Source organism: Capricornis sumatraensis, chromosome 2 (genome assembly GCF_032405125.1).
Source record: "Capricornis sumatraensis isolate serow.1 chromosome 2, serow.2, whole genome shotgun sequence".
NCBI lineage: Eukaryota > Metazoa > Chordata > Mammalia > Artiodactyla > Bovidae > Capricornis > Capricornis sumatraensis.
The window spans coordinates 47,713,820-47,729,784 of NC_091070.1; the positions used below are offsets into that span (position 1 = coordinate 47,713,820).

The window sequence follows — 15,965 nt, forward strand, 5'->3', positions numbered from 1 at the left end:
AGCAAAGGGCGAGTGCAGACCTGGTTTCTGCCTTCAGCACCCAGGACTCAGCTACCCGTTCAATGCAATACTGCCTCTGCTCTGCTATCCACCATTGGTATATGTATATATGCGTACACATATATATATGCTTGTGTGTGTATATATACATAAAATGTATATATATTAAATACATTAAACATACAAAATACATTAAATATTAAAATATACATTAAATAGACAATATATATTTAATTCGATCCCCCAAAGAAGAATGATCCCCTTAATATTCAAACTACTAACAGGCAGAGGAAAAATAAAAAATATATATAATTGACAAATTTTTATTCCTAATTAAGATTTGTTATTACTACCTCTGACACTGAATCTTTCTGACAGTGAATACACACTTTATACTGAAGATGTGAAATCTCCAATATGTATGTTTTCTTTGCCTAACTGAGCAAGAAGAATTCTTTTACACTATAAGAAAAAAACAAAATAATACACAGAATTTCACATGATTTTATCCTTCACGTAACTAGCCATGAAACCCAAATGGACGAGATTTACCTTGTCCAGAGTAAAGGTTTTCACCAGTTTCTCCCAGTGAAAAACAGGCGGGTTGATGCTCTTCCCACCATGCTGTGCTAAGATTCTGTGAGCCCATTTCTAACAACAATCCTTAGAAAGTGCTTAAGAAAGCCCCAGAACTGGTTTGAATGAAGGATGATGAGCAGGGAATGAGGATAAGCGATTAGAAAGAGTCACTGCCATTCAGCCAAAAGGGTGTGTGACTCAGACAGGCACTTAACAAAGTAAAGCCCAAGCATGACCTGGGGAACCTATATTTAAGGTATTAAATAGCTCTTCAATTCTTAGTGATTAACTTAGTTGAGAAAGAGCATAAAAAGCCACTGAATCCCCCCATCCCCAAAAAGGCCACTGAATCAAAAGCCAAAAGCTCCATGTCCTTGGGCAAGCCTATTCCATAAGGCTAAGCATCTTTATCCTAAAATGAGGATACACCACCTCCCTGGATCTCCTCATGGGGGGAACATGGGGACTGGACACACACAATGTGAAAATGCTTTGAAAACCACAAGACATTCATTAATGACTTATTTAAAAACTCATTTTTAAAAACAAGGTTTTCGACTATAAAAATTACAGCCCATTACCCTTTCATAACACCGAAACTATAAGAAGTTGCTATGTAGTAGGGGTTTATAAATAAGTTCATTCTAAAGATTTGGCTGTTAGGAATTTAATATCACAGGCCTCTCTAGTAGGTTCTCTATGATTCCACCAATACAACCAACAGAGGAAAATGTACATTTGGTCAAGTAGTAGGATTCTAAATGACTACTAACCAATATTGTAAGCTATCAGGTTGTCTCCAAAGAGCCAAAATGCAGGTTCATGTATACTGTGCTGGGGAACACTCTAGCCAAGTTCTAGAGGTTTCTATGACAAGATCCTCCTGGCAAGTGCTCTGGCCGTTTAAATACAGAAGAGACCTTGAGACAGGGTTGCTGCTGCTGCTGCTAAGTCGCTTCAGTCGTGTCCAATTCTGTGCAACCCCATAGACAGCAGCCCACCAGGCTCCTCTGTCCCTGGGATTTTCCAGGCAAGAACACTGGAGTGGGTTGCCATTTCCTTCTCCAATGCATGAAAGTGAAAAGTGAAAGGGAAGTCGCTCAGTCATGTCCGACCCTTAGCATGGACTGCAGCCTTCCAGGCTCCTCCATCCATGGGATTTTCCAGGCAAGAGTACTGGACAGGGTTAGGATCCATTAATTTTTCAAAAGGGTCAATGTACTACATGTTTTGAACCCTGGGATGGTATCAGACTTGATAGCACTTCTCTAGGCTTCTATCTCCTCATCTATAAAATGGGGATAAGAGTCCTCTTTGTGGGAAAGACTGGTGAAGAGATTACACAGAAAACACTCCATGGATCTAGAGTGCAAGATGCACTCAACAAATGGAGGTTAGCATGACCAGGGAAAGCAGAGGACTTCAGTTACCTTTGCTCCTGAACTAAGAGCTGTGCTCCTTTAAATAGCATTTTAAACAGCATTAGGAGCTCTTGCAAAACAACTTACAAAAGAAGCAGAATATAAGAGAGAGTCTGTTTCAGGGAGTGGGAAGAAACAGGCAGGGAGACAATACTACTTACTTATCCAGTTTCTGACATTGAGAAAACTCTGCTCATTTGTCAGATCAAAAAGCAGAAGAAAGCCCATAGCATCTCTGAAGAAAGCAGTTGTCAAGCTACGAAACCTGGGAACATAAAAGCAGATCGGTCACCTAAACCACACCCCTACTCTTTGAAACATAAAGCCACCAGCAGTCCCCTCAAGCCTTTTACAACAGTTCATCAATAACAAGTCAGATGTTAAACAACATGCCACTGTTTCTACTAACTTCGCACTATAATGCACACTATGCATAGACCTTACTTGCACAAGGTTTACTGAATTATGCTATTATATAATAGATAGTTTCAACAGTGTAAAATTAGGTACATAATCAATGACATCGAGTATCTTAAAAATATAGTAAATAGGTATTTAGAACAAGAAAAAATATTTGAAAACATATACAGACTTTCTAAAATGCCAACAGTTATTGCAATTTTCTTTTAAGATAAAAACAAATTTTTTTTAATTTAACAAATTAGATGATGATATTCCAAATGTGTATAAGTTATTTATCTAACTGGTAGAAGTTTATGTGTTAATAAGCCACGTGATTTGAAAAACCAGCCTTCTGGACAGGGATGGCAAGAACTAGCTCATGATCTCTTTGTCTCAGCCAAGAATTTATTGTACAATTAAATGTTAAATAGGCCAAAAGCAATGGTGCTTGCTGTGTTTGTGTCTTCCCTGTCCTGTGAAAGCCTGACTTGATTTAACATCACAATGTGATCCACGCATGACCTTTTAATTTCAGTCTCTACAGAAATCCCTTATCCCTGAGAACCATTCTTTGGCTTTAGGGTGATGGTAATCAGACTCAATTTCCCCTTTCTTTGTACCCTCTCCACCAAGGATTTGGGCTTCCCACGGGGCCCAGTGGTAAAGAATCTGCCTGCCAATGCAGAAGATGCAAGAGATGCAGCTTCGATCCCTGGGTGGGAAAGATCCTCTGACTTAGGGAACGGTAACCGGCTCCAATGTTCTCGCCTGGAAAATTCCTTGGACAGAGGAGCCTGGTGGGCCTCAGCCATGGGGTCACAAAGAGTTGGACACAACTGAGCACACACATGCATGCATGCACCAAGGGTTCATCCTGCCATCTCTGTGCCGCTCTCTCTCTCGTGGTAGGTTTTCTCTCATTCTGCCTTTATGCAAAGCCTGCAACTGACAGGCTTGGGCTCCAGAGAAGAAAATACTGGTTATGAATTTGTCCTTTAATTAGTTATTTTAAGTGTTCTCAAATATTTCTAATCCATGTTTTTACAAAAAGAGTACTCATCTTTCAGAGATATGGACCAAAATAGTTACAAAAGAAATAGTTCGATATTTGGAATTTGCTTGAAAATAATTGTGGGGCGGGGGTAGTGAGAAGAGGTGAAGGATATACACGAAGTAAGATGGGCCACAACCTGAAGTTTGTTTGAAATTGGCAAGTCAGTACCTGATTTCACTGTACTTGCCTCTCCACTTCTGTATATACTTGGAGTTTTCCATAAGAAAAAATTAAACAAACAAATAAAATCCTTTAAGGAAAGTGTGAGAGATAACAAAGCTGTAGCTAACTGAAAGCAACTTTAAACAGACCTGTGGTAGCCAAGGGAGGGATAGATGGGGGAGGGATGGATTGGGAGTTTGGGACTAGCAGATCCAAACTATTATACAGACAATGGATAATCAACAAGGTTCTATTGTATGGTGCAGGGAACTATACTCAATACCCTGTGATAAACCATAATGGAAAATAATATAAAAAAGAATGTATATATTTGTATAACTGTATCACTTTACTGTACAGCAGAAATTAACACAACACTGTAAAACAACTATATTTCAATCAAAAAGGGTAACTTTATATGAAGATTTCATGTCACATTTTTGTTAAGCATCCTCTGATCATATAAGTTAATTCCAACAAGATTTTTATGCTAGGTTCCAATAATCAAGTAAGGAAAATGCATGCAACTCTAGCTTTCTTTGTGGTTGAGTAAACAAAAGTAAATGGAGACAAGTATACAGGTTTTTAAAAAGGGGGAGAAAAAGAAAGAAGTCCATAAGTAAAAGCATCCATTTTTAAAAGGATTCATTTTCCCTTTGACCTTGTATGAAATAAAGCCACTATTATCATTTCAGACTGATAAATTTCCTGCTAATTTGGCAGCATGGCTTATCCAGGTGCACATCAACGAATCAGTTGGCCTTTTCCCACTCAGGTCACTGTGTGAAGAGTGCAATTGTTTTTCCCCTTTGTTCCAGCAAAGAGCACATGACTGAAGATCTCATACCTCTCTTGTCCAGCTGTGTCCCATAACTGCAGGTGGATTCTCTGACCTCTGCCAACAGCTCCATCTAGCCCATTGGCTCTGTACACCTAAAATGGCAAAATGAAAAAGGAAAGAGAACTTCTGAGACTGGTGAACTCTTCTCACTTAGCTATTCAGTATAACTCCCCTAAGTACTTAAACTTCTAAAGAAAATTCCATCTGGAATACAATCTTAGTTATATTTTACTTCAAATAATTGTCTCTGGATAACACAATAATTTGTATTAAATGATGTAAGCACATTATTGTTGTTCATTCCCTCAGCTGTGTCTGACTCTTTATGACCCCATGGACTACAGCATGCCAGGGTACCCTGTCCTTCACTATCTCCTAGAGTTTGCTCAAACTCATGTCTGTTGAATCGATGATGCCATCCAATCATCTCATCCTCTGTTGCCCCTTTCTCCCCTGCTCTCAATCTTTCACAGAATCAGGGTCTTTTTCATTGAGTTGGCTCTTCATTATAATGTGTAAGCACATTATATATCTCTATAAATATATTTTAAAATGTACAAGTAATATATTATTTGGTGGGGTGGGGGGAGAGACAGAAAGAGGCAGAAAAAATACTTCTGGAAATAATAGCCAAAAACTTCCAAAATCTGATGAAAACCATTCATGTGCATATTCAAGAAACTCAATGAACTTCAAGAAGGATAAACTTTCTGATACTGACTAGACATATCACCAAACTGTCAAAAATCAAAAGACAGAATTTTTAAAGCATCAAGAGAAAAGTGATTTAATACATATAAGAGATCTCAATAAGACTAAGAACTGATTTATCATTAAGAAACAAATAAATAAAAATGGAGGCCAAAAGGCAGTAGGACAATAAAAAGTACTGAAAGGAAAAAGAATACAAACCGAGAATCCTATTTCCAGCAAAGCTATCCTTCAAATTAAAAGGGAACTTAAAACATCCTCTGATAAACAAAAACATAAAATTCATTGCCAGCAGAACTGCCCCGCAAGAAAAAACAAAGACTGAGCTTCAGGCTGAGATGAAAAGACACTAGGCAGTAATTCAAATTCACGCAAAGAAATAAAGAGCACCAGTAAAGGTAACTACATGGGTCAATACAAAAGACAATATAAATGGTTTTTCATAACTCTTTCCTGCATCTGACTAAAACACAATTTCATAAAGCAATAATTATAAACTCATGTAGATAGGTACACAGTACATAAAGATGCAATATGTATGCAATTTGTATGACAAGAACAATGAAAAGGAATGGGCAGGATATGGACCCATATAAGAGCAGAGTATGGCATTGAAATTAAGTGGGTATTAATCCAAACTAGACTGTTAAAAATTAAGATAACAATTTTAATCCTCAGGGGAACTATTAAGAAAACAATTCAAAAAATAAAAAGTGAGAAGGGAATTTAAATGGTATACTAGAAAATGTCTATATAACACAAAATAAAGAGGGTGCCAAGAAGTAACAGAACAAAAAAAAAAGATAGGACATATAGAAAATAAGTAGCAAAATGGCAGACGCAAATCCTCCTTTTTTAGTAATTATATTGACTGTAAATGGATTGAAGATTCCAACTGAAAGGCAAAGGTTAGCAGAATAGATTTAAAGATGTGATCCAACTATATGCTATCTACAAAAGACACACTTTAGATTCAAAGACACAAAACGGTTGTTAGGAAAAGAATGAAAAAAGTACAATGCCATGCAAACAATAACCAAAAGAGAGCTCGAGTTATACTGGTATGAGACAAAATAGACTTGAAGACAAAAAAAGACAAAAAAGGATATTTTATAATGATAAAAGGGTCAGGTAGTTACCTTTAAGAATACATTAAGAATACATACAGATGAAAAGAGAGACATAAACAATTTGACAATATTTAGAAACTTCAACACTCTTTTGATAATGGATAAAACAAGCAAGCAGATGAACAAGGAAACAGAAGAGCTGCAGAACACCCTAAGCCAACTAGACATAATATAGACACCTATAGAAGCATCTGCCTCCAACGCGGGAGACCTGGGTTCCATCCCTGGGTCGGGAAGATCCCCTGGAGAAGGAAATGGCAACCCACTCCAGTATTCTTGCCTGGAGAATCCCATGAACTGAGGAGCCTGGTGGGTTGCAGTCCACGGGGTCACAAAGAGTCGGACACGACTGAGTGACTTTACTTACTTATAGAAGACCTCACCCAACAACTGCAAAACACATATTCTTCTCAGTTCAGTTCAGTTCAGTCACTCAGTCGTGTCCAACTCTTTGTGACCCCATGAACTGCAGCCATGAAATTAAAAGACGCTTACTCCTTGGAAGAAAAGTTATGACCAACCTAGATAGCATATTCAAAAGCAGAGCTATTACTTTGCCAACTAAGGTCCGTCTAGTCAAGGCTATGGTTTTTCCAGTAGTCATGTATGGATGTGAGAGTTGGACTGTGAAGAAGGCTGAGCACTGAAGAATTAATGCTTTTGAACTGTGGTATTGGAGAAGACTCTTGAGAGTCCCTTGGACTGCAAGGAGATCCAACCAGTCCATTCTGAAGGAGATCAGCCCTGGGATTTCTTTGGAAGGAATGATGCTAAAGTTGAAACTCCAGTACTTTGGCCACCTCATGCGATTCCATATGAAACATTCTCAAGGACAGACCTTATGTTAGGTCATCAAACAAGTCTTGACAAGTTTAAGAGACTAAAGTTATACAAAATACATTTTCTAACCATAATGTGCTTTTAAAAAAAAGATTAGAAATCATTTACAGAAAGGAATTTGGGGAATTCATAAGTATGTGGAAATTAAACAATACAATCTTAAACAGCCAATGGGTCAAAGAAGAAACATAATGGAAACTAGAAAGCATTTTTAGACGAATGAAAAGCACAACATACAAAAAGTAGCTTCACTGCTAAAGTAGTATAGCAGTGAAGAAATGTATAGCAGTAAACACCTATATTAAAAATCAAGAAAGATCTCAAATCAATTACTTAAACTTCAACCTTAAAAAACTAGAAAAATAAAAGTAAACTAAATTCAAAGCAAACAGAAGGAAAGAATAATAAAGATTAGAGTGGAAATAAATTATCTTTTCTTTGAAAAGCTCAAGAAAATTGATAAACCTTTAGTTAGACTAAGAATAAAAATAGGAGATTCAAATTCTTAAAATCAGAAATGAAAGGACAACACTACCAACTTTAAATATATAAAAAGATTATAAAGGAATAGTATGAACAACCATATGCCAAAAAATTGGATAGCTTAGAAGAAATGGAGAAATTTCTAGACACAAACAATTGAAACTAACTCAAGAAAAAATAGTAAATCTAAAGAGACATATAGCCAGTAAGAAGATTGAATTCATAATAAAAGTAACTTCCCACAAAGAAAAGACTAGGCCCAGATGTCTTCACTAGTGAATTTTATCAAATGTTTAGAATTAACAGCCATCCTTCCCAAACTCTTTCAAAATACAGAAAAGAAGGAAATATTTCCCACTTCATTCTATGAGGGCTTTATTATCCTGATACCAAAAACAAAGCTATGAGGGGAAAAAATGTATAGACCAATATCCATTTTGAATACAGATACCAAAATACTAGCAAACAGAATCCAACAACATATAAAAACGATTATATACCATGACTGCGTGGAATTTATCATAAGAACAAGGTTGGGTTAACATACAAAAACCAATCAATATCGATTTATAATGGAACAGAACAGTTCTAGAATAAAGGACTAAAACCACACAATCATCTCAACAGATACAGAAAAAGCACTTGAAAAAAATCCAACACCTGTCATAATAAAAATGCTCAACAATTAGGAATACAAGATAACATCCTGGATCTGAAGAACACCATCTATGAAAAACACACAGCTTCTATTATACTTTATGGTGACCGAATGTTTTCTCCTTAAAATCAAAGACAAGACAAAGATGTTCTCCTACAACATTTCTACTCAGCATTTTACTGGAGGCACTCATTAGGGCAAATAGAAAAAAAAAGAAAGCATATCCAACTTGCAAGATAGGAGGATCTTGTATATTGGAAATCCTAAGGAATAAACACACACAGATACACACACAGATAGAGACACCCCCTCCACCGGCACACATGCAGGTTATATCAGAAACAATAAACAAGTTCAGTAGTGTTCCAGTATACAAGCTCAACTTACAAAATAAGTTGTATTTCTATACACTGGCAAAGAATAATTCAAAAATAAAATTAAGAAAACAATTTACAATAGCATAAAAAATTAAGATATTTAGGAATAAATTTAATTTAAAAAGTATAAAATATATTCTGAAAGCTACAAAATATTGTTAAGAAATTAAAGAAGATCTAAATGGCAAAAAATTCCATGTTCACAAATCAGAAGACTTAATATTGTTAAGATGCGAATGCTTCCTAGGTGGCACAGTGGTAAAGAATCTGCCTGCCAATGCAGGAGATGTGGGTTCAATCCCTGGGTCAGGAAGATCCCTTGGAGTAGGAAATGGCAACCCACTCCAGTATTCTTGCCTGGAAAATTCCATGGACAGAGGAACCTGGTGGACTATACAGGCCATGGGGCCACAAAGAGTCTGACACAACTGAGCACGCACGTACTCCCCAAATTGCTCTACAGATTCAGTGCAATCCCTGTCAGAATTTCAGCTGATTTCTTTGTAGAAATTAATAAGATGACCCTAAAATTCATTTGAAATTGCAAGCATCCCAAAATAATCATGAAAAAGACAAAGGTATAAAATGAGCTACAAGGATATATTGTACAACACAGAGAATATAGCCAATACTTTATAATAACTATAAATAGAATGTAACCTTTAAAAATTGTAAATCACTATATGGTACACCTGAAACTTACACAATACTGTATATCAACTATACCTTAATTTAAAAATAATTTTAAAACAAAACAAAACAGTGGTAGTAGAAGAAAAGGCTTCTGGTAGTAGAATAAAAGACTTGAGTGGATCAGAAAGAATGAATTCTTCTGTCCTCGAAGGCAGAAACTCTGCATATTTCCCAAGTAGAATATGCTCCACCAAAGGGTCTTTGTCCTTAGTCTTCCTGACTACTTGGTGACCTGCTTTATGGGAATGGTTGCTTTTTTAGTAAGAAATGTAGTTCCTGGACACACCAACCTCCTGACTTCCTCTCTACCCCCAGAATAACTTCTCTTGCAGTCCTTTAAAAAAAAATAAATACAATTGTTAAAAAGAAGCTCTTCTCTTATTTTGCAGAACCCTACTGTTCTTTTGGCTACCTCCCGGATCCATATGCAGTCATTCCCACCCGTACTTCAACCTCACACTCCTGGTGGGGTCAATGAGTTCCGCCACCTAGTGAATGGGGCTGCTGAGGCCTTAATAAAGAGAAAAGCAGGGTGGTTTGCAGGCTTCATATTAAAGGTAGACAAATCACTTTTTAGAATTCAGAAGGAAGATACCAGCCAGAAGTATATCAAGGAAATGTTTTAAAAATCTTCACTTTTACTTTATTTTACCTGCTTGGTTTTATGTGAAGTGTCCTCAGTTACAGCCTTTAATCACATTGCTCAGACTGAACATAATACACTTTCATATGCACCCTTTAATTTTAGATTCCAACCTTTGTCCTCCTAATTCCTATGAAGCAAATAAAACAAACAGGCAAAGGTTGACTCAGAGATTACATTTTTATATGGAAGGATGCAGAACTTACCACTCTCTTTTCCCTGAAATCAATGCCGACTGTTGTGATGAATTTGGAGTTAAATTTACCATCTGTGTACTGATAAAGCACACTGGTCTTCCCTACTCCCGAGTCTCCCAGAGCTAAAAACTTGATGAGGTAATCATAGTCTCCATCAGACATAATGAAGAACTCAGTGGGTCACCTGAAAAATACAAACAAATGCATATTTACCAAAAACTCATTAGAAAATATTAGAATCCTCTGCTAATAAAGTGACTTCTTTTAATATGCAGTTCAACAAGTACTCCTACATAACACCTATATGCCTAAGGGTTCTGTGAAGAAAGGGTTAAACATTATTCACTGCCCCAAAGACTTAATCATTCACTAGATATGCTACTGAACTGTGCTATGCTGTTATAGTACCCTTAAAACAAAAATTCCAACTGAGAATGAAAATCAAGAAGATAATGGTCACTATCTTACACAAAGATCGTGTATAATAAAAGTTAACAGAACAAGGGAAGAAAGAGAATGTTTGTTGTTGTTTAGTCCCTAAGTTGCATCTGACTCTTTTTGGACTCCATGGACTGTATAGCTTGCAAGGCTCCTCTGTCCATGGGATTTCCCAGGCAAGAATACTGGAGTAAATTGCCATTTCTTTCTCCAAACAGAATGTTACAGGAATAATAATAATTCTTAGCGTGCACGTGGTTCCAACTGTACCTCCTTTTTCAAAGTCTCCTAGTGCTATATCCTCGGCTTCTCTCTTGGACATCTAGGCAATTTCGTTTATCCTATGCATTTTCACGTCATTATAGTTCCTTCAAAGATAATGCTAATAAAACTTGGTTTGCAGCTTCCTCACATGTTATTATTGTCACCTGCTGGTGCTGCTGCTGTTGCTGCTAAGTCGCTTCAGTCATGTCCGACTCTGTACCACCCCTTAGACAGCAGCCCACCAGGCTCCCCCGTCCCTGGCATTCTCCAGGCAAGAACACTGGAGTGGGTTGCCATTTCCTTCTCCAATGTATGAAAGTGAAAATTGAAAGTGAAGTCGCTCTGTAGTGTCTGACTCTTAGCGACCCCATGGACTGCAGCCCAACAGGCTCCTCCGTCCATAGGATCTTCCAGGCAAGAGTATTGGAGTAGGTTGCCATTGCCTTCTCCTACTACATATTAAATCAGATTTTTTTTGAATATCACTACTCACTTGAGAACTGAGTTCCATCATGAAGGGCTCATTTACCTACATTTGCTTTGATAGTCTATAGGAAATGCTACCAATTCAGCTCTTCAGCACTGGCCAAAACAAGTCTACCTTTGAGAATAAATATTCTTGTTTTTATAGCAAGACCTAACCATGGTTACCTTTTATCTTTTGCAATCAGCACTTTTCAAATTTTATTTTTAATCCTTTAAATAGATCCAAACTATTCAAGATATTAATCTGACTGGAAACAGTCTATCTTCAGGGAAAGCTTACTTCTTTTTATCCTCCCATTTCTAAAACCAATAAATCCTCTTGAAAATCAGAAAACCAATAATCCTGTTATCACTGACAATGCTATCTGCCCATTCAACATACACATTTACCTATCCACATACACATCATAAGTCCTCCATTTAACTCTGCTGGTTTGGGGGACCTCCCCCGTGGTTAAGTATCACCTTCCAATGCAGGGGATGCAGATTTGATCCCTGGTGGGGGAACTAAAATCCCACATGCTGCCAGGCAACTAAGCCCATGTGCTGCAACTACAGAAGCCCCTGCATGCCACAACTAGAGAAAGCCCACATGTGGCAACGAAGAGCTCATGCACTGCAATAAAGACTCAGTGTAGCCAAAATAAAGGAAAAAAAATTCTGCTGATTTCCCTCTCATTGTCCCCTTTTCACCCGGTCAGCTCCTATCCAGAAACTTTACCACAACTCTCAATGCTTCCTATTGGATTATTCCTATAGATACATAAAGTTAATAAAAGCTCAGGCAAGGACATTCACTGACTTTTCAAGGTTGCCTCCCCTAGCCCATCCTCAATCTGGTGACTCACCTTATGCTCAAAAATCCTGAATTCTGATTCCCAAGTGGTGCTGCAGTGACCCTCTGCAGAGTGCCTTAGTGCAGAGCTATGACCTCACATTCAGATATGGCTGGTCAGTCACTAAGGGCAAAGCCTCTACAAACATTCAGCACTCTGTTTGCACACTGTAAAGAGTGACACAGTGCAGATGATGGCTTTCCATTTACACCTTCTGTACGCACAGGTGCGGGTTGCCAGTATTGACGGTGTGCAACAGAACACTTCTCCAGAAGATGACCACTTGGGCACAAATAAAGACTAGCATGTCTCATCACAGCATCTGACTGGCTCCAAGTTATTCATAAATAAGAGAAAAGAATTGAAAAGTAGGTCCAGATAACATCAAACCATTTGGGGGGAGGGGGGTTCCCCTCCAAATAAATGAGAAAGCAGAAAGCAACTCCAAATTCTGCAAGGAGAGTGATGTAAGAAGTTTCTGTGGCTACCTTGTTTCCTTTTTATTTTTATTTTGAAAAAAAGTTGGTCATTTCTATAAATATGTTTTTGTATTACTTTAGGTACAGGAGGAAATGTTGTCATCAATGGCACACTCTTCTAGGACTCTCTAAACCTACTTAAATGGAATTCAAAGACAGATGACTGTATCTTTAGGGCCCCCAAATTTAAAGTGTTTAGTTATCATGGGAGAAGAATTACACACCTAAGTCTATAAATGGTCTTCATGGGTTTTGTTTTCTATTCATGGTAACAGCAACACATAACAGTCTGTTCAAAACCAAACCACCATAAAAGAAGTGTTAACAGACGAAATACCACAACTGATGGTACAAACATCACTGTTGGTATTAACTATACTTTATATTCTTTAGACTACACCTTTAGATAATTATCTGCCTTGTTTACCTGAAAATAAATGTTCAGACCTTCCATTTCCTGGGTTGTTTGCTAAAAAATAAAACAGAATCCAGAGAGTTTAACTCATTTGCACAGTCTAGAACAAATGTCTCCTAACTTCAAGTCCAATGTCTATTCTACCCCAAGCTTTGTGGCCATTACTCAAACTTTTACAAATGCATGTTGGACTTGGAAGCGACCAGGTTTGGGGGACTTCCCTGGTAGTTCAGTGGTTAAGAATCTACCTTGCAGTGTTGGGGATGTGGATCCAATTCCTGGACAGGAAACTAAGATCCCACATGCCATGGAGCTACTGAGCCCACGTGCCACAACTAGAGAATCTGTGTGCCGCAGTGAAAGATCCTACTTTACCATGATTAAGACCTGACAAAGCCAAATAAATAGATAAATATATTTTTTTTAAGTGCCCAGGTTTGGTATCATACAAGGTAGCCTAACAGGAAACACGTGACTTCTGAAGTCAAGCAGAGCTAGACTGATTCCACGTCTCCCACTTACTGGCTACTCAGATGTTTTTCAACCTTGGATTTTCAGGTTTCCATTCTATGAAAAAGAAGATAATGTACACGACTTCACTCCATTGTTCTAAGGATTGAACGAGACACTGTTTGTGGAGTGCCCAGGACAATGCTTGGCAGATGCTGGGTACTCAGTAAATGCTGGCTCAAGCCCCTCTCCAGACTCTGGACAGATCAGACAGGGCTCTGAAGACCTAAAACAATTCTGAAATAGCCTCTGGGCAGCTTGAAACATGCATTTCTGACACAAAAGATTACTGACTGGCTCGGAGTAGTTCACTAAGTCAGAAAAGAAGACCCTCTTTTTTGGCTAAATCTAACCATTTTCAATTAATTTTAAGTAGATATATCATTTTCAAAAGAGTTAGAATTAGCCTAAAATCAGGTTTAAATTACATAAAACACTTCAATCCATTCTAACCAATTCATACTTGTTCAAAAGAACCTCAATGGTTCATTCTGGTTGAGAATGAAAGAGTTAAGTTCAAAGACGTTCTACCTACAAAACCATTTCTGATTGATCTAAAGCCACTTTGGCTAAAACCACATGTGTCTAACCATTTAGGTCTGGTTTCAAGAGCTCAAAAGGCTTCAGGCTGGTTTTAGCTAGCTCAAATAAGCTCTCACTTGGATAAGCAGGTTCTGACTGACTCACATGAGGTTTGATTGGTTCAGAATAAATTTTACTGAATCAAGTTAGCACTGACCAATTAAATCTATCTCTAACTGGGCCACAGTTGCTCTAAGTTTATCAAACCACTTGTAGCTAGTTCAAGGTAAAAACTGGTTCAAAACAGTCCAAGTTGAGACTTCCCTGGTGGTCCATAGGCAAAGACTCAGTGTTCCTTATGCAGGGGTCCTGGATGTGATCCCTAATCAGGGAACACGGGGCTTCCCTTGTGGCTCAGCCAGTAAAAACTCCGCCTGCAATGTGGAAAACCTGGGTTTGATCCCCCGGTTGGGAAGATCCCCTGGAGAAGGGAAAGGCTTCCCATTCCAGGTATTCTGGCCTGGAGAATTCCATGGACTGTATATTCCATGGAGTCGTAAAGAGTCAGACACAACTGCGCAACTTTCACTTTCACTTTCAGGGAACCAGATCCCACAGGCCACAACTAAGAGTTTGCATGCCACAATGAAGACTGAAGATCCCATGTGTTGCAACTAAGACCCAGCGCAGCCAAAAAATAAACATTAAAAAAAAAGTCCAAATTTACTGATCAAATGTTCAGTTTAAGACTAAAAAAGTAAAATGATCATCAGAAGCATAAAAGCAATGGCTTGGTGTTTTAAACTTATGCCAAATCAATAAACTTAAAATTTTATTTATATCACCACAATTGTAGACATCTGTACTCAAAAATGTATCTCCACCACAGTATAGTATCTTTCAACAACTGAACAATATGTCCATGTTGGAGTACAGTATACTGGTTGGGAGAAAGGACACTGTCTGAGGAGAAAACGATAAATAATAAGAAAAGGCATGATGAGTGACACTGGCCTCTTGGGTTGAGAACTCACCTCCTGACTTATCTCAAGGATCTGGCAGCAAAATATTGATCTGTGATCCAACAATGAAATATAAATTTCAGTTGGGCAGAACATTCAGCAAATTAGGAGGCTATTTAGAGTTTGTTCTAAATTGGACACAATGATCAGGCTGGTTTGGGTTAACAGAGACCAGAATTCTAAACAGTAAGGAAGCTGCAAGGAAATACAAGGTTTCAGATTGTTAATAGAGATTTTTCAGGGTTTTGGCAGGATATTGATGGTGATAGGTTTCTTATCTGAGATTCTGGTAGGTCTTCATATAGAACCATCTTTGTACAAGAAAATACTTTTGTTACTCAAGTCCTGAGTGGTGTCTCTGGAGCCTGTTCTTCAGGAGAAAAAAATATTCCACTCCTCAATTATGGAAATAATGAATTATTTTTCAGTATCAGGTCAGTCGCTTAGTCGTGTCTGACTCTTTGTGACCCCATGAACCGTAGCACGCCAGGCCTCCCTGTCCATCACCAACTCCCGGAGTCCACCCAAACCCATGTCCATTAAGCTGGTGATGCCATCCAACCATCTCATCCTCTGTCGTCCCCTTCTCCTCCTGCCCTCAATCCCTCCCAGCATCGGGGTCTTTTCCAATGAGTCAGCTCTTTGCATGAGGTGGCCAAAGTACTGGAGTTTCAGCTTTAGCATCAGTCCTTCCAAGGAACACCCAGGACTGATCTCCTTTAGGATGGACTGGTTAGATCTTCTTGCAGTCCAAGGGACTCTCAAGAGTCTTTTCCATCACCACACTTCAAAAGTATCAATT

At 38.2% G+C, this 15,965-nt stretch overlaps 1 protein-coding gene across 2 annotated transcripts in view; it reads right to left on the reverse strand.

Annotated features, from left to right (window-relative positions):
- The window catches only part of RAB27A (RAB27A, member RAS oncogene family), an 81,787-nt gene that overhangs the window by 15,993 nt on the left and 49,829 nt on the right, over positions 1-15,965 (reverse strand). For both annotated transcript variants that reach the window (XM_068965001.1, XM_068965000.1), the window contains exons 2-4: positions 10,201-10,375; positions 4,466-4,551; positions 2,162-2,265 (exon numbers count right to left, since the gene is read on the reverse strand). In XM_068965001.1, the coding sequence (XP_068821102.1) occupies positions 2,162-2,265; positions 4,466-4,551; positions 10,201-10,353 (343 nt within the window). In that variant the 5' untranslated portion in view covers positions 10,354-10,375. The remainder of the gene's footprint in view (positions 1-2,161; positions 2,266-4,465; positions 4,552-10,200; positions 10,376-15,965) is intronic.